Here is a 16,387-nt window from a genome sequence, read left to right on the forward strand (position 1 = left end):
CATTTTGGTAGTTTAAAAATATACGTTTTCCTTAATAGCCATGCTCTAAACAATACAACTTTAAACTGATGAAAGAAAAATTTACATAGTTTATTTATCAGAATAATTGTTATCCAAATGTTGTATACTTAGTGTTTCAAGTTTTAACATAATTCAATGCTTTACTTGTTAATTTTCCAATAATTTTATGGAGGTAGCATTAGTTCTTCAATTATTTCTCATGATGATAAATATTTTTGAAACTTAGATTGCTAAAATACCTCTAATATTATAATAACAAAGACAAATGCCTTGGCATTTAGGTAAGGCACAGAAATACTACAATACAGTTATCTCAAAGTTCTTATGGAGCGAAGGAGGCCAAATATCACTTAGTGATCTAAACAGACAAAAATGTGATTCAAAACTACTGGTATCTTAGGAAAATGATACAATGAAATTTACTGTAATAAGAAAGGTAGACAATTGCTAGCAATATGATAAAATAGTCAACAATACAGTTGAATTTCTAGCATATCTATACTCATAATGCATTATTATAGGAATAAAGCTAACTACAGCAATCTGCTCTTATTCATATTATGTTTATATATTTAATGTAGCTTCACATTTTTAGGAGTGAGAACTTGTCACAAAATAGAATTTCTTCCAGGAAAAATTTCATTAAATAGCTCACTATTTCTTCAAGATGCTGGCTGTCCAGGCAATACAGGCCTAAGTATATTTCTACTTTGGTTCTTATTAAATTGGTCTCAGCTAATGTGTCCTATGGTCACATAAGCTTAGAGCTCTTTGAAGTCAAGAGGATCATATTCATATTCACTATCTCTTTGATTTCAGAGAGAATAATGACAAATAGTTCTCAGAAAAAAAAAGCATACTATTCCTTACTGACTTATGAGTTTCTTCACCATGCATACAATATCAAAGTAAAATAGCTTTTGGGGTGTACCTTCAGTTATCCCATATGCCTTATGAGATAGATATTATTACAAGAGTCAATTCACACAAGGAAGAATGAAGACTTAGCAGATGTAAATAATTATATGTCATTAGATATTAATTGTATAGATGGTAACTCTAGAAGTTGGAATTCAAACCCTGATTTTTCTTATTCTAAAATGGACCCTAGTTACAGGCTCAGCTTATCTGTAATCTTCACCCTTGCAGGGACTAACATACAAATATTTAAACATCCATAACTGTCAGGAGCCATTGTCAGTAATGTGTCTCAGCATTCACATCTCACTATAATGATTCTTGACCCTCCCTCTCTCCTTTACTCCTCATTTTTTTTTGTTCTTTGTTTTTTCTTTTTCTTTAAAAGATGTAGTCAGTACCTCAGAGGCACTAAGTAGGATGCTCCATAAAAAAATGTGGAAATCAGGTAAGAAAAGGACATTTTCTAAATAACAAAATCCCAGCACCAATCAATTCTGTCTCAGTTTTATAGTTCTATAGTTAATTACATACCTTAATCCAATTAGTCCTTACTGAGTTTGTTTTGGATGTATCTGGGGCATGCAATAATTCTATTATCTTCTTTATAGATAATCAATTATTGCAGAATAATTTTGTATAGAAAATGCCCATTGTCTGAAAGGTCTCCCTGACATAAATCAATTTTATATATATGCATGAGAATTCCTCTGTAATAATGTCTTCTCTGTACCACTGGCTTATTTATCGCTATACTAATATTATGCATTGTCTTAATTAACATTGATTTAAAGTAAGCCCTTCTGTCTAATGCATAGAAATACCCTGATTTCATTCTTAATACTCCTCTTGAACACCTTTTCCCCAGTTTGAGAGATAGTTTGAGAGATTTAGATGGTGTGGTCATGCTGGAGGAAGCACATTACTGGAGATAGGCTTTAATCTGCTCCATTTTGATGCTGTCTCTCTTGACTTCCTGTGCCCAGTTGAAGATGTGATCCTTCAGCTTTCTACTCTATGCCACCTGCCATGCCTCACCTGTCATGATGGACTCTTAGCACTCCAGAATCATTAGTCCAGTAAACTACTCCTTCTTTGCCATGGTGGTTTATCACAGCAGCAAAAGAGTAACTAATACAGAAGTTGGTACCAGAGCATAGGCTGCTAACATTAAGAACCTGGGCATTTTACTTTTGGGAGACATATGGAAGACTTTTGAAGTTTGTACTAGAAAACCAGTTGAATGTTGTAGGTAGCACTTAACTGGCAGTTCTAGTAGAAGCCCGGAAGAAAGTAGTACTGAGCGCAATGTAGTTCCAGAATGGAGAAGAGACTTAAATAGCAACTGGAATATTTTGGCAAAGTATCTAGCTACTGTTCATGGATAGGAAGACAATACGGTGAAGGTTTTAGCTCTTCCAAAATTAGTCAATAGATACAATGAAATACTTATCAAAATCATATCAAATTATTTGGTAGATATGAAAAACTGATTTTGAAGTTTATAACATAATTCAAGAAATTCTAAATAACCAACACAGTATTTTAAAGGACACCATCAGAAACTAATGGACTAGAGTAAATACTAAATTATGATTTACTTTACAGTCAGTAATAGTGTGAAACCAGCTTAAGAACTAATATGTTCAAAAATGGAATGGAGTTAAGACCCCAAAACTGACCAGTGTAGATATGTCAACTCATTGTGACAGAAAAGCAAATGTAATCCATTTCAAAATGCTCCATGGAGGAAGGGCTATAAAGACAGTGAAGATGTTTTGTAAAAAATGCACAAAGAAATGAAGAAAATGATGATGTTTTCAGCAATGTTCCTAGAAGAACTGGACATTCACACAAATGAATATAGAGAAAGTGAACATGGATGTTGTTATGCTTTATTTCAAAAACAACTGAAACTGGGGCTAGGAATGTTTTCAAGATGATAAAGTGCATCCCAGCATTGAGGAAGCCCTGGGTTTGATGTTCTGTACCACATAAATCTGGAAGGGTGGTACATACTTGTAATACCGGGGCTCAATAGGTAGAGGCAAGAGGACCAAGGCTTCAAGATCATAACTCTGCTAAAAATCGAGTTTGAAGCTAGTCTAGGCTGCCTAAGACTCTGTCCCAATTTCTTTTTTAAAAGAGAGATGGCTCAGCAGTTAACACTGGCTTATCTTCCAGAGAATGCGGATTCGACTCCTGGCATGCACATGGCAGCTGACAACTGTCTTTAACTCTAGTTCCAGGGGATCTGATAGCCTCTTCTGGCTTCAGCAGTCTCTGCACAACAAAGATGCATTTACAACTTATATACATGCAGACAAAATACTTATACACAGAAAATCAAAATAAATAAATTTAAAAAATTAAGAAACATTAAAAAGTAATTAAAACTGGATCATAGTAGAAAACTGCTGAAGTTCTAGAAGATAGCACAAAGGAAAGTATAGGGATCCTTGGTTTTAATTTTCTTTTTTAGATGCAACATACAACACCACAGGATGGAAAGTGAGTTGGACATTATTAGAATTAAAATTTCTTCTCTAAAATAGAGATCATAAAGACAATGAAGGGCAAAGTTACAGAATAGAGAGATCGTTCATGATACAACCAATAAAGTCTGTGTACAGACCACTTTTTAAAAGATCTCAACACAAGGATGACATCTAGCTATTAATCAAAAGGTCTGGACAAATGCCAGACCAAAACAGGTATTATGATGGTAATAAGCATTGAAAAGGTACTGAGTGTTGTTATTTCACTGGGGAATTAAAATAAAATAAAAAAAAACTATCTCAGTCCAATTGTTTTATCTCAATAAACCAATGAAACAAAATTCTACTTCTGTAAAATAGTTACTGACAACAATAAATGCAGACGTTTGTGGCAACAGCTCTAGATATCGCTGACAATTCAAAACGGAATACCCACACTAGGAAAAGTTCCTACGTTGGCAGTTTCTTACACAAGCTGCCCTAGTCTTACTTTCCAATAAGCAATCACTCTTCTTGGTACCTACACAAATTAATTGAAAATCTATATACATACATTTTCAAATAAATGTTTATACCAGTCATAGTCCTAAGTGCTCAAGCTTTAAAGGAACTAAAATGGCTCCAATGCATGGATGAATAACCAAACTGTGGTATCCTTATAATGAATTATTATTCAATAATAAAGTCAAATGAGCTATCAAGTCACATAAAGAAGTGGAGGGACATTAAATGAATCCCATTAAGGGAAAGAACTGAGTGTGAAAAGACATTTTACATGATTGCAACTAAATGGTAATACATAAAAGCAGTGCTAAGCTTTTGAAGAAAATCAGTATTTCTTAAGTTTTTTTTTTTTAAGGAATGTGAGATGGAATAAATGCACCAATCATAGTATTTTAAGGGCAGTGATATTCACATAATATTATAATGGTGAATACATAACATCACACATCAGTCAAAATCCACAAAAAATGTACAGACAATGAACCTTACTTAGGAATCATGCATCAAATCCAGATTATCGGTTTTTACAAACGTACCATAAAAAAACAAAACTTGAATGACAGCAGCAACTGTGTGTTGTATAGGATTTGTCAATCTAAAATTGATCTGAAAATAAGATATTGTATTATTTAAACTGCCCACATTTTCATTATTTTGTAGCTATCTGGAGTATTCTAGGTTTTCTAATGGAAATTTATAAAGTTTAATAGCAGTTTTATTTTTTCAAAACTTATGCATTTGTTTTATTACATCTTCTAAGTACTTTCTCTGCCATTTTGTCAAAAGGTAATGGTTTTCAATCTGTATTATATCAAAGTATAAAAACACTTTCCAATCAGTGTCTAATTTTCCTCTCACAGATTACTTTTGATGGCTGAGTTGACTAGAGAAAGACAGTTCACTGGACAGGAGGCCTGGTTATTACCATCACTAGGAAAATATAAGTGCTGTATCCCATGCGAATTCTTGACATAATACTTAACTATCTTTTGAAAGTACAAATTGTAGGAGCAGTAAAACAAGATTATGAAGCTAAAATAAAAAATCCATGAACAGACTTAAATGGCTTCTCTTATATGTAGAGAAACATACAGTTTGTATAAGCAATAATCTATGATCAAATTATCAGTACAATTAACTCTGAAAGTATCCTCTAAACATCCAAAATAAATTCACATGCAATATTCTACTTATATACAGAAAAAAATCAAAACAGAGTACTTTTTAAATTTTAACTTAAATAAATTCAAGGAGGCTTACTTCTGAAAGATAAGAATTTGAAATTTTTCTTTTAAAATCATATCATTTGAAAGAGGTATTTCTCAGCATGTCCTCTCCCTGAAGCATCCTTCATTTTCTACCCATTGACTTAAGATCTTTCTCTTTCTATGTGTCTTGGCTCAAAGGTCACTTATCCCTGGTTTTCCCGACTCAGTTAGATGAGTCTTATTTACATCTCTTTTACAACTTGCTCCTTCTTTGTGATATAGGTGTCACACTTATAAAATTGTTTAACTTATCCACAGGGCTATGTACTTCCTGAATATCCTTGTGTTTTGTTTGTTTTTCTCATCTGGGGTCCAGCAATGTTCTTTGTTCATATCAGAATTCTATAAACAATAGCCACTCAATGGGTAAATGAATAAACATTAACTTTTTTATTATAATATCTGTCATTTTAGGTTAGAAGTCACTTTAAATCATTAAAGACAGGACAGAAAAGGGATGTCAACTTTAATAATAATGGAAGAAACGTAAAATAGTTGCTGTGCTGCTGAAAGATAATAACATCAAAAGGCTTTTGTTTAAAAGACAATTACTTTTGCACTTCATTAATTGATTTATTTTTAGAGTATGAATACTTGCCAATGAATGTACTGTGTTAGAACACTAATCTCAAAATCCTTCAGAACATGGACATCCATTCATGAAGCTGGGAGTCCCAGAATGCAAAGGTGGACAAGAATTTCAAAGAATGTCTACAAGGTCCCCTAATGGTCATTTCTTTCTCTTCTCAATTGCACTTTTAAACTTCTTATGGTAATATATGAACATGAAACACATGTTCATATAATATAACATATCAAACAAAATGTCAATAGGAAATGGAAATGATGGGGTGGAGGAACCCAGAGTCCTTGTACCTGTAGGTGATGTGCTTATGTTGCCACTTTTGTCCTGTTAGTGCATAGCGCTTTCGACGAATGTTGAATTTGGAGCTGCCCCTTGTCTGGTCTGGTACACCACACCGGGGCTTCTTCATCCAACTGAAAAGAACAACATTGTTCAGTTACCAGAAATCCTTCTTAATGAAGGAAATCAAACAGAAAACTAGAGAATAAGGCAAATAGTACAATTATTTTTTTTCTGATTTGAATCTAAATAGATATCATAGAATTTTGGAATGACTAAGAACCACTACTTTACTATTCAAACCATTTAGTAAGTTTCCTCTAATGCAATCTAGGCTTATTGTAAACAGAGGTAGCCTACAGCTTTTAAATGGCATCCACTGTTAAAATATATAACCAGTTGTCAGTCTTCAATGTCTCATACCATACATGAAAACACACTAAGGTATCACCCAATTTTAATATTCAACAATATTTTTTTAAGTTTATATATATTTTTAAGGTTCAGTGTTCTTATTTTTGACACTATGCACTGAGTCCAGTTAGTGGTGCTCCAGTGTACCTGTTACCTGTGTGGAGCTGTCCATTTGGAAATAGATAACCTCTCAGGGAGCTAGTCCCTGGAGAAAACTGATTCTCCCTTCCCTAGAATCCTTGATTGCCTAGAGCTCTTCATCTTGAGGTGGGACCCCATGACATTCCCCCACTCACCTTGGTATGTCAATTGGCTTGTCATTATGCAATATCTACATCATACTGTGAGGATTCCATTGGTGTACCTTCTCTATCACGTCTAAATGCATTAATTAGCAGCAGGGGTCCTTAGTCTCTGGCTCTAATATTCTTCCCGCCCACCCCTCTTCCAAAATGCTCCCTGAATCTTAGGTGTAGAGGTGGTATTGTAGATGCCTCACTTGGGACTGAGCACTTCACTGTCACTTTTTCTCTTATTTAGCAAAATTTTAAATCAGTCTTGCAACTTCAAACTCAAGCAGTCATTAGGTCTTCGCTACTCTCCTCTAGCATTCAAAGTTGAATGTTGACTGTCCACACAACATTCACCTTAACTTCAATCATTAATCCTTTCCAAATGATAACCAAATTCAATTTTCCTAAAATATTTTCTGAATAGGCAGTTATCATAGGGATAAAGGCTATTATTAATTTTTAGAAATGAGATATTATTTTCCATGTATTAATTTTATGTATATTAACATGTCATAATCTAAATTCTTTTCTAGGCCCTGCCATTTGATCATTGTCCTGTTTTCTATCTACCCTTGTGTCTTTCCAATCAGGAAGATCTTAATGCTTCTAAGTAGCTTCCTTTAGTGCCATCCAATATGGCTTCCCTGTTCCTTAGGCTCTTTGATAACTACAAAGCACATGCTTGATCTTTGTGGTGCTACATGAATCAGAAAACAGGTATGATACCAATTTTTCTATATTTCATCATGTACTAAACAGTTTTATATATATATATATATATATCGTCTTTTTGAGACAGGGTCTCCCTGTAGCCCCAGCTGGCCTGGAACTCACTATGTAGACCAGGCTGGCCTTGAACTCACGGAGGTCTACCTGCCTCTGCCTCCTGAGTGCTGGGATTGAAGGCGTGCACCACCACGCCGGGCCCCAGATTTTATATTTTTATTTATTTAATTTTATTTAATGTATATGAGTGTTTCTCCTGTATGTGTGTAAGTTCACCCTGTAGGTTCTGGGAACTCTAGGAACTCTATGAGTACCCAGTGCTCTTAACCTCTGAGACACCTCTCCAGACAACAGTTTTTGAACTTTTTAAATGGAGTCAAATGAAGTGATAGCTATCTAAGAATGTTTATTTTATACCTAGGTATGGCTGTGCACACTTATAATCCCAGCACTTGGCAGGTCAAAGCAGGATTGTGAGGTAAAGCCACCTGGGCAACATAACAATATCCATACCAGATTGGGAAACATAGCAAGACCACCCTCAATTTTTTAAATTTCCTTTTGAAAGTTAATTAGCTTTCTACAAGTTGCTTGGATCAATCAGCTGTTTTGTTATTATAAATATATGAATGATTTTATACAGCAGTGAAATGACATGTACTTTGCAAGAAAGATGATGCTTTCCTGATAAGCACTAAAAGATTCTTTAAAAAAAAAAATTCTTCCCGTCTAGTCTAAAAACTCACAGTTATTTCAGAAAGAAAAGAGTCCAAATTAAATGAGATATATCATAAAAGCTAACTCCTTGGTGGCCACATTCCTTTACAAACTTAAACTCTTTGGAGGTGAGTACTTCTGGTCCGTTTGGTCTGTGTTTTAACACTTAAAATTACTAGTATCTTATTAAAACCGGAGGTCTTTCTAGTACTTAGATAACAGTGATCCCAACAGCCATCCATTTTCAGATTTTATATAAAGTACCATTAAATCTTAACACATCCATATATGTATAGGTATATACCCATTCTAGATATAAAACAGTATTCATTAGTTTTATTAAATATTGTTTTTGGAAGTACTACAAATCAAACCTCCAAAATTGTGAATGCTAGGTCAGTGCTCACTAAGTAACCTAGAAAGTGTCTTGCTCTGCTGCCCAGGTTAGTCTTACACTCCTCATCTCAAGCAACCCTCAAGCCTCAGTCTCTCAATAACCCTTGATTAGAGTTTTGCCTCACTGTATTCTGTAAAGTATTTTTAATGAATCAGGCATTCATAAAAAAAAAAAAAAAAAAACACAGTGTCACCCCTGCATTACTCACATTTGGAGTCCGTGTTTCTGGTGACTACTATGATGCTCCAAGAAGGCAGCACTGAAGAAACGCAAGGGATCCCTAGATAGGACTCTTATGTTAAAACTCAACTACCAGGGCTCTGGGGCCATTGTAGAAGAGGGGGCAAAAAAAAAAAAAAAAAAAAAATGTAAGTGCCAGGATTGGTGGATGGCCACAAGGGAAAGAGTTTTCCAGGCTTCTGGAAACTTGCTCATATGAACTTATAGCAATGGTGAGAAGCATGCATAAGACCCATGCAAACTCAAACCACACAAAAACCCAGCGTAGAACTGGGGAAATTGGAAAGAAATTTCTTTAGACGTTTTGTTATTTGAAATTTCTATATTTAAATAATTGATCTATTCTGAAATTTATCTCACTCTGTTTCTCTTTTCTGTGTATGTGTGGTGTATATATGCATGTGCATGGCAGGGGGTGGGGGGTTACTATAGAGGTCATAAGACTGTGTCAGATCCCCTAGAGCTGGGTTATAGGTGGAAGTGTTGTGAGCCACCCTAAGTGGTTGCTGGAAACTCAGGTCCTCCTAAAGAGCAGTAAGAGCTATTCAACACCACACTTTCTCTACAACCCTCAGAAAAGTTGTGGTGAGATTTCTTTTGTTGTTGTTATTGTTCTTAATTTATTTTACATCCATTTATTTTATTTATATGTGTATGAACCTACCATGAAAGTCAGAGGAAAACTTGTGGAAATTGGCTCTCTCCTTCCACAATGTGGGTTTAGGAGCCTGAACGAAAGTTATCTGTCTTAATGACAAGTGCCTTACCATCTGGGTCATCTTACCTGTGTCCTGTTTGTTTTTAAAGTACTTTTTCAATTTTAGTATGAAATAAGTAGTAGGTACTTCTTATTTTTCTGGCACTAAGTCAAATATTCAAAATGCTTCCCTATTTTTTCGGCACTACATAAGATACCCAAACAATGTAATTTGTCTCCAAATCCTCAATTCATTTAAATTTTATTATTATTCCTTTTTAATTGAAATTTTGTAAATTTTATGTAATATATTTTGATCATAGTTAGATCCCCTCCCCTATCTGCATGCCTCTTACTACAATCCCCACCAAATTTCCTGTGTTATTCACATATATGTGACTCTGTATTTCTATAGGCATATATATATAAAGAGTTACTTAGAGTCAGGTTTGAGGAGACAAATGCCCTTCAGTTGATTCACCCATTGGAGACTGGTCAAGATACCAAGAGTCTCACCTTAAACAAGACAGTCTGAATAGCCCTTTCCCAGCAGGCATCAGCTGCCAGTAGTTCCTCAGGTAGGGTTGGGGTTTCTTACTTACTTCCCCATCTCTATGTTGGGGTTTTGTCTGGCCTGAGCATATGTAGGACTTGTCCTGCTGTCTCCATTGCTGTGAGTTCGTAGGAGTAACTGACCACCTGCCTGGAAAACTCTATTTCCTTATAATACTCCACCTCCTCTGGCTCTTGCAATCTTTCCACTCTGTCTTCTTCTTCTGCAATAATCCCTGAGCCTTGGGAGGCAGAAGTTTTATATAGATGGAGAAGCACTCTGCAGCCTCTAATTTTCTGAATGTTGGGCAGTTGTGATTCTCTGTGGTTTTTTTTGTTTTGTTGTTGTTGTTGGTTTGATTTATTTATTTATTTATTTATTTATTTATTTATTTATTTATTTATTTTTATATTTATTTATTTTGAAGCAGAGTCTCACTATAGCCCTGGCTGGCCTGGAACTCACTCTGCAGACCAGGCTGATCTAAGAATACCAAAAGCATTTCTGCCTCCTGGATGCTGGGATTAAAGGTGTGTACCACCACACCCAGCTTATTTGTATTTTTTAAAAAAATTGTTCCATAAATTTCAATAAAGTGAAACAAGTTAACAGTGTTTTGTTAGAGAACCAGAAAAATGCCCAGATGACTTTGCAGAATGTTGGGATGAAAATGATGTTTTAAATGTAACAATTAAATTTGATGTTGCTCGATTAATAGAAAGTTACAATAACAAGAGATAATCAGGTCTAAAATACAAAAATTCTATTCCTAAAATTGATACCATTTCTAAATGTTGCAAAACGTGCTATATTTATTATTATTTTTTCAGGGGTTTGTTAGTATTTATAGCTCTATTAAAAGCATTAGAGAAAGTAATAGCTTTTACATACTGATTTGAAGTTTAATTTAAAGCCTCTATCATGGGTTTTCCTGTCTTGGTAATATAGAAATACGGTATGAACAACCAGATGTAAATATTAGAAGGCGAAATGTAATTTCAGGATTAATGTCAAATTAGCTAAAAGTGTCAGAATTTTGTCTGAATCAAGATATTTCAATTTTAAATAGAAAAATAAATGTTTTTTTCTTGAGGTACCCAGCAGGTTAAAGTCTTCAGGCTAGTTATGAAAAGGCTTGTGTTCCATAGCATAGCACCTGTGGTCTTCACTTGGCCTTTGACATTAAGTTTTTTCACTTGGGAAAATGGAGAAAAAAAATGTAACCTTGTTTTCTATTATGAATGCTCATCACCAGTCCACTAAGAGAAGTACATTTATTTGGAAGTGTAAAAGATTTTAAAAGCACAAATGATTGTTTTCCAAATCACTGAAAAAAAATGTATCGCTTCCTTCTTTCCTATCTAGAAGCATTAATTCTGCTTTATAATATTGAACAACTTAGTGGGAGCCTATGATAAAATATTATGCAGACAATAGTGTCTTTGACAAAGAGGTTTTATATATATATATTATAAAAACTGTATATAGTTTAAACAAATAATATATACATATATATATATATATGTATGTATATCTTATTTGTTTAAGACAGGGTCTCCCTATAGCCCCACCTGGCCTGGTCTACAAATCGTCTGTACACCAGGCTGGTCTTGATCTTACAGAAACCTGTCTGCCTCTGCCTCTCAAGTCCTGGGATCAAGGAAAGGACACCAGCATATTCAGGTAACAGTGTAAAACTTTTGTCTTTGTAGTATTTCCAAAAGTATTCACCTCAGGTATCACTTGTTGAATTAATAATAAAGGAATGATACATAAACCAATCGATATAAAAACACATATTATTACAAGGTAAGAGCAAAACCTTTGCTACTAATAAAGTTAAAGTAGACAACTTTTAGCAAAAATCATTACTTCATTTACCTCATTTGCAGATTTTTCACCAGTAGGGAGCTAGTAAATGTTTGACAGCTGAATCTCTGACACTACCCATTCGACCCCAAATAAAAGCCCTTATTTGTAGTGTTTCCCAGTTTCTATTGTGTCAATATTTCCATCATGGCCAACATGAAAGTTCTGACAAGATACTAGTTCTAGACCTTGATGAGATGTGCAGTGTCTCTCGTCAGCCACACAAAGCAGCTCTATGGGTCACTGCTCTTTCTCACAGTGGCTTCAAACATACATTTATTTTTTACAAGTGCTCATATTTTCTATTCTACTTAAAAATGTGGTGCTAGTTAGAATCCTGTGAGTAAACATGACTTTGGACCTTACATATTATGAGAAATCTCTGAAGACCGGAGTTGAAAACAGGACACATTCCAAGGAAAAGTTCATGAGTCAGAACATCCGAATGGTGGTTCTGGGAGTACAGGTTGTGTTTGATACTTAGTTGGGCTCCAAGGCCAGTGAGAGGAGAATGGGTGCCAGTACTTACTCGATTGTGTTTCTGTCCACCTTTCCTGTCATGTTAATGCCATAGAACTGTTGCATGGCAGCTAGCGCCGACTGCATGGTCTCTGCAGAGCGAAGCACCGACATTCTGGGGTCAGTTGGTGGAAGGTAGCCGTATTTTTGTAACCAAACCTGCAAGTACAAGTATAGTTCCTTCAGGTTAACTTTATAATTCAGCAATAATGATCTGATAATTAATTTGCATATCTAATAGAGTCTTAGCTTATTGGATGTCTTTGTTACATATATCACACATTTCAATTATTTAAATATAATTTCAGTAGTGGTTGTGGAACATTTCCAACTTATTTGCAAATTCTAATTAGTTAAGAGTGGTCATTACTTGAAATTTTATATTGTGTAAATTATTATAGTTAATACTGCATATAGATAGAAATGATATTGCCCCTACCCTCCAGGAACTCAACTTGCAAAAATATAGTTTTCCAATAGTTTTTTCCCTTTTCATGATGTCATTGTTAGAAGGGGTAAAATTTCCTCTGCACAACTGAACAGTGGTTACAGAGGTGCTAAATATCTTTACAGATAAACCATAATATGTATAATATTTTGAGTATATGTTTCATGCAACTATTCGATCTAACTGCTGCTAGATAGTTCCAAGACTGTAGTTTTCAATACGAGGAATATTAATTACTTGAGGTACTTCACAAGATGAAAGTAATAGAAAAAATTCATCTATCTTATTAGGTAAAATCCAACTATCTTATTAGGTATATTTAGTTCTGAAATTATGGTATTCCTGGTTCTATTTCTCCCTTGTGAAAAGATTTGGGGAGGGGGCAATGAGAGAAAGAATAAGAGTTGAGCTCCTACCAGAATCCAGATTGGTGGAGCAACACTGAGAGCAAAACTCAGGGTATTTGAAGGAAAGTCTATGTCCCCCAGGAAGCAGATGCATACTGTTTTGCAGTTCTACACATTCATACTAAATGCCTTATCAAAATGCACTATCCTTTAGTGCAGTTTTACAAAGGCTGTACAATTTCTTGAAACTTAGTGAACTATTTTCCAAGTTCCTAAGGGTCGTGTAATTACAGTAGCACTTACAGAAGGCATTCACTGGTGTGTTTCTCTCTTATAGGTCTATTTATCAGGTAAGGGATGATATGAAAGTGCAGCTTTTCTGTAATAACTGATATCTTTCCTTCATAAAGTTGTAACTACAGCCCTGGGAAGGTGTTTATCCAGTAACAGTAACTGACAAATATAAAATTAATCTTTATAAAAAGGTATATTAAATATGCACATTCTCAAAAGTGTAAAGTAAAATGTGATTCCTAATGGAGTTCACTCAAATGACAAGCCTAAAAGGGCAATGATCTAACAACAGCTTGAAAAGAAAACATTTATTCTAAAACTATTTAAAGATGAGTATTGCATTGCTGTCAAGAAGGTGATTGGAGAAACTCAGTCTAGGAAATTTGCCTACTGTATGCTAAATGTGTGTCAAGACATTTCCCATATAATCTGCAAAGAACAGAATGCCAGGGAAAACAATCCAGTCACCTATTTAGTAGTGGTGCAATTTGAAAGATTTATCATTTTCTGAATGATGGAGACAGTAATATTATTCAGTATGAAATTCAGTGCTTTCATTCAATTTCTCCAAAATGAGATTTCAATAATATACATGTGCAAAAATTTTAAACTCAGTCATTTCTCCATAACATTGCAGTCATATCTTACATGCTACAAAGCCAGCTTGTTGCTAGGTTACTCCTGGGAGCTAAGCTACTGGCAATTATGTTTATGATGACAGCAACTAGAAAACCATTAATAATAAACCCTATGATTTTTTACTAACAGAATCATAAAAATATATAAATATGAAGTACATAATGAAAAAAATAGCCTGTTCAAGAAAATGCACATCTTATTTATGCCTTAGCCTTTCAAAACATATTATTTCAAATGATGTAAAAATGAATTGTGAATTTTCTTAAAGTCCCCTTTTCCATTACGCTGTTTATCATGAAATGCAACTTTTCCAAATGACCGGAAAGTGGGAAATTCTTTTTAACCATAAAATAACAGGCCCCTATTAGATTTTCCATTTTATGGTCAAAGTTTATTTTCTGGGTGACATATCAGTGTCATGATTTTGTCAGCCAAGAAGGCAATTTTCTACACAATTATAAACAAAACGTTTAGAAAAATCTAAAAGGCAATATTTGAAGATACACCTTGTTTTGTATTCTTCATAGTAGTGAAGGTAGGCTAGTACATAGTCTGGTATATTTTTCACTAATCATAAAATTTCATTTAGACATGTATACATAGAAGCCTGTGTGTATCTACCTAAATACAGTTATGCACTGCATATGATACATGGTATCACAGACATCTATCTTCATATGCTGTTACCACAAGTATATCCATGTTTTTAACATTGATTTAAAATGTTGCCACTCCTAGATGACAGTTATACTAAATTTGTCCTTGGAGATACATTCTGTACCTTGGAATCTTTTCAGGGCACATTCAATGTTCATATGCACGCTATGGGCAGTTAGGGTATATGTTCCTCAAGTGTGCATTTGGAGTCAACATGAGGACAAAAATTAAGAGTATATAAAGCTCAGTAACATTCTTATGTCCTAGTATTTTATGTCTACTAATTGCTCTTTATTATCCAGTTGTGTCTTTTCAAGTCAGAGTTTGCCTTGAAATGATGAGACTGAAAATACAGATGGAGTTTTAAAATAGTCATAGTTTGAAAGAAGGACAAGCTACAGATGAAGAATCATATATATTTTGAAAATTCCTCATCTCTCAAAACAAAGACCAACATATAAAATATTTGGCAAAGTAGGCCTTTGAGGTTGCTGTTTTGATTTGTTCTCTTTATTTTGTTTTACTGTGCTTATTAGATCAACAAGTCAATTTAAGAGCAATGGAAAAATTATAAAGGGACAAATAAGTTTCTTCAAAGAAAAACTTGATCTGTCTTAGTAACCAAAATTTCTATTCATTGCCACTAGGACAAGAAGCCATAAACCTGGAGAGGAGCTATGCAGCTCTGCACCCCTGTTGGCACATTCATTTATCTTGCTACCTTTCAGGTAAGTTGCCTTTTTACATTTTGTGGTATATCTTATTGGAGGCATAACCAGAAGAATGCTGCTCTCTACAAAACAAGATATATCAAGTGATAAAAAATAAAGACTTAAATTTATATGCATTTCTAAGAGATAACACTATCACTAGATTGTTCTACAGAAAAGAAACTGCCAGGTGTGGTAGGACATGCCTTTAATCCTAACCCTCAGGAGGCAGAGGCAGCTGTATCTCTGAGATCGAGGCCAGCCTGGTCCACATAGTGCCTTCCAGGGGGCTGGGACTAGGGAGACTCTGTCAAAATAATAATAATAATAATTATTATTATTATTATTATTATTATTATTATTGTTGTTGTTAATAATAAATAAAAATAAACACAATTTTAGAAAATAATCCACAAAATATAGAGGTCTTCATTAGCAATATTTCATGTAGTCATACCATGAAAAATGGATTAGTCGATTCATTTAGACACAAGGTGTTTTAGGTAGTATCCTGAATAAAAGGAGATGTTAGAAGTTCCAATGACTAATGGTCATTTTAAGCAACGAACTAAATACCAATACATTCTCACTTATTCTCTTAGTCCGGCACTGTACTGTAAAAACAAAATTTCTTTATTCTTTGAAGATAATGAGTCTGTCAGTACAGTATAAAGCAAGACACAGTATGTCAGAAATGCCAGAATATGTTTTTTTTTTAAATACTCTACTTATTTAGGAGAATAATAGTATTAACTTCTCTGTTAAGGACCTTTTTTCATCATTTTCTTTGATT

General features: G+C 34.3%; 1 protein-coding gene across 1 annotated transcript in view; it reads right to left on the bottom strand.

Moving 5' to 3' along the window:
- Positions 1–16,387, bottom strand: part of Mmp16 (matrix metallopeptidase 16) — a 316,715-nt gene that overhangs the window by 163,760 nt on the left and 136,568 nt on the right. Inside the window, exons 2-3 of the mRNA XM_008851106.3 lie at positions 12,510–12,658; positions 6,086–6,208 (exon numbers count right to left, since the gene is read on the bottom strand). Coding sequence (XP_008849328.1) covers positions 6,086–6,208; positions 12,510–12,658 — 272 coding nt within the window. The remainder of the gene's footprint in view (positions 1–6,085; positions 6,209–12,509; positions 12,659–16,387) is intronic.

This window comes from Nannospalax galili, unplaced genomic scaffold (genome assembly GCF_000622305.1).
Source record: "Nannospalax galili isolate Female #2095 unplaced genomic scaffold, S.galili_v1.0 scaffold1205, whole genome shotgun sequence".
In the NCBI taxonomy this organism is placed as follows: Eukaryota; Metazoa; Chordata; class Mammalia; order Rodentia; family Spalacidae; genus Nannospalax; species Nannospalax galili.